General features: G+C 33.9%; 1 protein-coding gene across 1 annotated transcript; it reads right to left on the bottom strand.

Annotated features, from left to right (window-relative positions):
• Positions 1–980: 980 nt before the first annotated feature.
• On the bottom strand, positions 981–6,900 carry alx3 (ALX homeobox 3). Its single transcript, XM_052564160.1, has 4 exons — positions 6,474–6,900; positions 2,891–3,162; positions 2,079–2,204; positions 981–1,754 (listed from the first exon to the last, which is right to left on the bottom strand). The coding sequence occupies exons 1-4, from the start codon at positions 6,796–6,798 to the stop codon at positions 1,389–1,391; spliced, it is 1,089 nt and encodes a 362-aa protein (XP_052420120.1). The 5' UTR covers positions 6,799–6,900; the 3' UTR covers positions 981–1,388.
• Between the last annotated feature and the right edge of the window lie 946 nt (positions 6,901–7,846).

Raw genomic sequence — 7,846 nt, forward strand, 5'->3', positions numbered from 1 at the left:
CTTGAATTAAACAGTAGCATAACATGTAAGTTGATTCATAATTCATGATTCTTTGTGGTTCTGTCCAGCTGTCAGACCCCAGTGCTAAGACTGATTGGTATGACAAAAAAAAAAAAAAAACCTTGGATCTGTCATCATTCTGAGAGTGAGATGTTTGTGGTCACTTAGTTGGTTTTGTATTAGCAGGGCTGTCACATGCTGCTGGTGTTTCAGGTGACATTTGACAGCCAGCCCACACCAAAATATTAAAAATTACTCGTTAGACAGCCATGCTCTCTCTCAAGTAAAACAAAAAACAAAAACACATTTCACCTTGCTTGTAAGTATACTAGCCTTAAGAAATCGGCACACAAAATATTTTTTGTTGTATTAGAATTTTATGAGATGTTCATATGGATCCCAAAGTTGCCTGAACCTGTACAATTATCTATGTTATAGTAAAACCACAAATTCCGTATATTATTCAAGATTAGAATTAGGGATGCATGAATATTTAAATTCATGTAGAATACCAAAAATTTTTACTAGGATGATGGTTTTAAATGTACATTTTTTAAATTCTATATAAATAAAAGAAAGAATCAAACAACAAAAACATAAATTATTTTGAATGCACAAAGTGTCTGGGCATTCTAAAAATTACATTTAGCATTGTTATTAAGTTTTTTAGTGTTTTTAAAAAGTGACTTTAATTGAGTGTTAGATAATACCTAAGTTAATCTAAATGTAAAAATTTGAGAAATGAGCTTGTACAAGTTTATATTTAATACTGACCAAAGACGTTTAATAAAAAAGCAAACCGTTATATCAGGCAATATGATTCCAAAATATCATGCATCCCTAATTAAAATAAGCAATCCATAAACACTTAAACACAAAAAATGTAATCTATATGCAGTGATAGTTCATTCCTGCTATGGTTTACCAGAAGCACGTATGTATTTGCTGTTTTTAGTGGTGACATATTTGAATGCACAAAGTCAGAAAATGTAAAATCATTTATTGACTGGGACTACATATATACATAATGGGGCTAAACCACTGCATACACTGAAACTATGAGAGTAACTTTAACATACTTAAATAAAAAAGGTTGCACATCCTCTTTGGTAATTTTATATTTTGGCAAGTTGTGTGCAAAGCTCATAGAATTTCAACAAGCACACAAACAAATGAGATGCTTCCATAGGGAAACAGATCAAGAAAAAAAAAATTAAAACGTCAAATGTATCTTTGCAGTGAAAACATCTCGAAGCCTGCAAACAAAAAAACAAAACAAAAAACAGATGTGTACATTGAGCATTAAAAAAGTATTTCAGTTGTGTGCAGGCATGCTAACTGTTTGCTGGCTCAGTGATGTCATCACAATCCCAGTTGCAGCTGCACGGTCATGTCGGCCAGGATAACAGGCTCCCGGGGTCTTTGGTTTTCATGCGCAGGGCCACCAGGCCTGAGGGCTTGTATTCAGACTCTGGTCCGGGCTCAAAGGAATGGGCCCCCAGGCTTCCTGGGAAGCCATGGAGTGAGTATATCCCATTAATGCTAGGGTGGTGGGGTGGGTGATGATGATGATGATGATGATGAGGATGGCCTGGAGACGCAGACATACCCATGAGCCCGGGCAGGTTGCCGTGAGGATGGGGGTAAGGGCTCATACAGGACGACGCCATGTTCTCTGCTCCCAGAACACAACCACTGGCCGCCCCGCCGGCACCTCCTGTTCCCGCACTGCTTGGCCACAGGTTATTTTGCATCTGTGTGGAAAGAAAAAAAAAACACATTTTGAAATCATTTTCAGAACCTTTTTACATTTAATTAACATGCATACAAATTAAATATGTTTAATGCTGGCCTGTGCCCCATGGCATTACACTAACATACAATATAAAACTAAACTGAGTCTGTGTTTATGACATCAAATATAAATCATTATAATGACCAATGTCCATTATGTCTCCAGCCAAACCAAAGCAACTCCCCTGTGTGTGTTGAAATCGTATACAAAAGCTACATTTTATGTTCTCAAGCTCTGTCTTATGCTGTCTTTGTGTTCTGTGTTTGTGTATTTGCGTGTGTACCTGGTATGAGTCGGAGCGAGGGAGAAGGGAGATATCATATGTAGCAGCAAAGTGGTTTCGCACCTCTTGCATCTTCCCGTAACGCTCTCTTTTCCTCCATTTGGCCCGTCTGTTTTGGAACCACACCTGGAGAAAGAATATCCATATGCTCTATTATTACTGTATAATAACTTAATTATTGAGTGATATAAATATAGGCCGTCTCAAAATGGAACGCTCTGCCTTTCAAAGAATTCAATATATTTAATCTAATCGATGAGGAACATTAATATTAGTGAAAGCATTTAAATCTGTGCAAATAAATAAATAAATATTAGTGCATGTTGCTGCGTTTGAAACCTGATATTTTATTAACATCAGTTACCCAAGTTTATTTTAAAGAAATTAATACTTCACTCAGCAAGGATGCATTTGATTGATCTCTAAGGACAATGTTACTTTTGAACTTTATAGTAAGTAGCACAATTGTTTTTAGCAATAAATATTTATTGAGCACTACATATTATTACAACCTATTAGAATGATTTCTGAAACATCATGTGACACTGAAGACTGGACTAATGGCTGCTGAAGATTCAGCTTTGCCATCACATTAATAAATGACATTTTAACATACACTGAAATAGAAAACAGTTTTTTAAAATGTAATCATATTTCATAATATTACTGTCTTGACTGTATTTTTCATCAAGTAATGCAGCCTTTGTGAGAATAGAAAAAAATAAGAGAATAGACATAATTATTTTTATAATACCAAATACTCTCATTGATTTTATAACTAAAAGCCTGTCCCACGAGGTGGTCTAACACACCTGCACTCTTGCCTCCGTGAGCTCCGTCCTCAGTGCCAGCTGTTCCCGTGCATACACATCTGGGTAATGTGTCTTCTGAAAGACCTTCTCCAGCTCCTCTAGCTGAAAGGTGCTGAAGGTTGTCCGGTTCCTCCGCTTCTTGTTCTTGCCTGACAGGTCGATGGAGTCAGCGATGGAGTCTCCAGGCAACCCGTTGGACGGCTCTTTCAGTTTTCCACAACACTCCGAGTCTAGAGCAGGATATGCAAGAGTCTTGGGTATGGTCTTATCTCCTGCTGACACCAATACAGAATGACATTTAGATTCTAATAAGCAAATAGAAATACTGTGCCCAGGCTAATTAAACATAATTTTCTCTTTAAGTACTGTGCTTTTCTTGTGTTCTAAACTGCAGTTAATGGCTTTTTTTATGTATAGCCTGAATATTTTTCCTTCTCACCTGATTCAGCTGCAGGGCGTAACAACCTCAGACTAACCACAAACGCATGTCAAATATATGAGTTTTAATTAGGAATAGAATTATAATAAATTATAAGTTAAATTAATACACATTATATAGCAGGTTTCCATATGAAGCACCAACTTTTTATATATATATAAAAAAAAAAAATATATATATATATATATATATATATATATATATATATATATATATATATATATATATATATATATATATATATATATATATGTATATATATATTTAGCAATTTAACCTTGCTAAAAAAATAAACATTAAAACATATTTTTGATCAGTGATAAATTCATAGCAATCACTGTATGTTACTGTAAACCATAGCAGCTTATATCATAGAAGAATATTTTAGCAGTTTATATTAAATAGTAGACCATTAAACCAACATTGCTTCAAATATTCAGTCTACTTATTGGTATTCCACAAACTTTAAAGAGGATAATAACACACTGTCAGCAGAGCTTACTGTTTTGATTAAGCTTGAAACTCTAGATTGAATGGCTTGAGTTAAAAATCAATTTTTGTAAGTTTAAACACTTGCTTGAATAGTACAATAAAATGCATGTCATTACAAAATCCACAGCTATTATGTTATGACAGGTTAAAAGGTTGTAAGAAGTGAAGGAATTTTGACAAAAAAAGTTCTGTTATAATCACTTTAATAATAAACATCATTCAAACAGGACGTGTTTGCTTTTCTCAGGAGGATATAAATGATGGGAAGAGCTATTTTAAAAGGAATAAACCAGCCAAAGTCCTTTACAAGAGGGTGTTTTTTTCTTCATGAGTTTAAAATAGAAATGTATGTCTCTTCTGTGTAGCAATTTTTTATTTAATCAAATAATCATATCGATTATTTTCATGGAAAATGTGCTTTAATTCATTCAAATGCATACAAGAGTCAAAGTCTATTTGAGACATAAAAAAATATTATATATACATTTTTTACAGGCATGTCAAGAACTTGCTGATAGTACTGTATGACAATGATAGTGCTATAGTTTGTTTTCCTCACAAGAGTTCCCCTGTAATCCATCTGAATTAGAGTGAAATTATAATTTAGATGTTTCTGTAGATATTAAAAACATCTGACCTTGGGTCATAAAAATCCCCAGGCAGTTTGCTTTAAAGCTCAATGTCTGTCTCTGCTTAGTGATTAAGTGGCAGAGATGAATTATGGTTTTCCTAATTTAATTTTCACCAAAACAGAGGAAACCATTTACTAGAGCTCCATAACTTTAAAGTGATAGCATTATTATATTTTATCTCTTCAAATAGTGCAAGAACTAATAATTATAATAATCATAATAATCATAATAATGTTTTAAGGAATATAATAGTTATATACTGCGGCCTAAGAACACTATATAACAAGACTTTACTATTTTAATTTAATTTGAATTAAACATCTCCCAAAATGTATCCACTGACCTTCGAAGGAGCGATACACTAATAAAGATGAAGTTTTAAAAATGATTGAGAACATGACAAAAAGTGTCTTTCAAAAAGTAGGCTATAATATAAGTGCAACGATGAATGATGTATCGGAAACAAGTTCGACGCTGTAACCCCGGCACATATGGCAGAAATGACCTTGCATTTCTTCCTCCTTATAGCACAGTATACTAAAAGACAAAACATGTTGTTTTGTTGTCTTCAACACTAGCTCGTTCCCACCAATAAATCCAGGCTATATTTGTTTGCACACCCCATGAGCCCCATAAGGTGAGGTCCCCAATTAAAAGTTGAAGAACATACTGGCTCAACACGTCTCGTGATCTTAATAAATAAGTTATTCGGGAAATGTAAACTTGCTTGTTGACTTGCTAATATCGACAGAATCGTTTATAAATTAACCCAATTTAGAATCCAAGATCTCTGTTCGTATTTAGAATGTGTGACAGAATAGTAAGGCATTTAAACGCAAACAAGAATGGTCATTATGCTTCTGACGATATTGTTTCTGAGAATTAGGCCTAGACATCGCAATATTTTATGATTAGGCCTGTAATGTAAATTGAGACTAGAAATAAATTGTTTCAGCTGTATGAGGAAAGAAAACGTTTGATCACAACAGATCAAAAAAGATTTGAACCTCACAAATAATAAATAATTATGCAAGAACTTTAAACATGCGTTTTTAAATCATGATTTGGGAAAGTGTGAGGACGAAAAGCGCTCGGGCGAGCAGGCCTGAAATTTCCTAGAAGACGCAGCTCTTACAACAACCATTCAGCTGATATAAAATAATAATAATACTAATAATAACTAAAATAGGCTGTTATTGAAAGTAAGAAGCCGTTTTTAACCGACTTGCCTGGTTTAAAATAATAATAATAAAATTGTTTTTTATTTTATTTTACTTTTACTATATGGCTTATTTTTAACTCATTATGATAACTTATTTAGAGTTAATTATTTTAAAACCAAAATTATACAAACATTAAACTTAAGCTAAACTTGAACTTAAGCTATTTGAGATCAGATATACGTTTGTAAAAGTTTGTAATTAACAAAAGGTAAAAAGATAGTTTTGAAGACTAACAAAACTGCTTTAAGTAGTAGTGTAAATAAATTATGTAAAAAAAAAACTCTAACGTTTTATATTGTGGTTATTGATAAAAACACACAACGAATACACATCTCACTTTAACATCGTGAACACCATGTATGTATGTAGCCTAATAAAACGAAAAAAAGTTAAGTACAGGCCATTTCAAAAGTGTTTAACAAGTGAGATTCCAGATCGAAAGAAATACTGATTAACCGAAAAGTCTAACTTAATAAATAAATACATTATTTCAATTGGCTTTATCTAGCCAATCACTAATCAGCACAAATAACACCACTTTTCTTGCTGACATAATTTTAAGTGTAATGTAATGGTAGGCTATTTACATTTCCAGTTGCCATATATCCGTTTCAAGAAATTATGCGTAAATGAAAAATATGACTGACATTCCCAGCAACTGGTTGTTTTGGGCCTCTCAGGTGGAGTAGCCTATTTAAAAAAATTGTGTAAACGGCTTTTGAGAATTATTATTATTATTAGGCTACTATTATTATTCTTTTGTTTGACATTGAACTACTGAACTAGTTTTCACTTACCGTCAGAATTAGTCTCATAAAATGACGAGTTCTTCTCAGTGATCGAAGGTTTTTGGTCCTGGTTCATATTCTCCAAATACTTCGTATGTTTTCCAGGCGATGCGCGGGGAGTTGTTGCGCTGACGCCGTGCGTAAAGTCCGCGGAGCCGCCGTCTGTGTAGCGTCCCATAAAAAACTCATGTCGATGCGCTAGAGGAAGGTGCGGAGACTTTTGGTGGTCGTCACACTGAAAGAACGCGCCAGAATTATGCTCCAAACCCGGTGAATTCTCTGGCGTGATCCTGTTTGAAGGCGAGGAGAAAGACAGACAACTCTCAGTCTCCATCACCCCGGCCCGAGCACGAGAATAGTGAACCAGGATGCTAATAACAGGGGACAAGTTAGTGTATAAGCAAGAGAGATGGCGATTTTTTTCCACCTCTTCATTTCAAGTGGGTGGGATTTAGAGGATCAGAAACAACGACCCGTAAACTGGGAGAGGGAGAGAGGGAGACAGCGGTCTGATTCAATACGCCCAAAAATCAATCACGTGCGGCTCCTGTCAATTAACCATTTACCTCCAAAACATTTTCTCTTAATAAAACAAAATTGTTATGAGAGATAGGAGAATGTGATTAAATCACATAATTGTGACTGGCTGAGCACTTATAGGCCTAACTTGAATTCACCAAACTAGTCTACTGAATCCAGATTTGATGGATTTTGATCCAGGAACATGTTACGCGTGACGCTGTCCCAACTCAATCAAAGCAGGGATCAAGGATCTACCTTTAAACGCGCACTGGCGAAAAAATCCAATCAATGAATTCGATTATGATATATATCATGCTACATCAAAGACAAAATTTAGTTTTGAATTTAAATCATATATGTAACAGCTGAAATGCCATCACGGTCTTTAGTTAGACGGACAAAATACTCTACGTTTGGAGAAGCATCTTTTTATTTTATTATCGAGATGTATGCAATGTATAAGCATAGCTGTAATTTGATTTACATAAGGAAACAGCCGTGTGAAAAAATCACAAGGCCTAAAGCAACAGCAAAAAAAAAAAAAAAAAAAAAAAAAAAAAAAAAAAAAATAGTAAGCTGTTGCTTTTTTACAGGGGGAAAAATTTTAGGGTACTATTGATATTTATTCCTATTCTATATTCTTACATATTTCTATGCATATTCATCAATATGTATGTAGTACAAATTAATATGTAATACAAACCAACGTCATTATTTTATACAAGGCAACATTTAAGTTATGATATTTTCTTTTAGCTATTTTAAGCCAAAAGGGTCATTTTCGATTATATATCTTATGTAAACCTAAACCTGTAAATATTAATAAAAAGTACTTAAATAGCAAACATCACATTTATTTT

Source organism: Carassius gibelio, chromosome B8, assembly GCF_023724105.1.
Source record: "Carassius gibelio isolate Cgi1373 ecotype wild population from Czech Republic chromosome B8, carGib1.2-hapl.c, whole genome shotgun sequence".
NCBI lineage: Eukaryota > Metazoa > Chordata > Actinopteri > Cypriniformes > Cyprinidae > Carassius > Carassius gibelio.

What these genes read in the sequence shown, in the direction of transcription:
- alx3 (XM_052564160.1), bottom strand. Translation starts at nt 6,798, where the DNA reads ATGGAGACTGAGAGTTGTCTGTCTTTCTCCTCGCCTTCAAACAGGATC. An exon ending in TTATGAGACTAATTCTGACG is followed by an intron (nt 3,163 to 6,473) that starts GTAAGTGAAAAC and finishes TGGTGTCAGCAG; the next exon opens with GAGATAAGACCATACCCAAG. An exon ending in CTCGCTCCGACTCATACCAG is followed by an intron (nt 1,755 to 2,078) that starts GTACACACGCAA and finishes CTTTCCACACAG; the next exon opens with ATGCAAAATAACCTGTGGCC.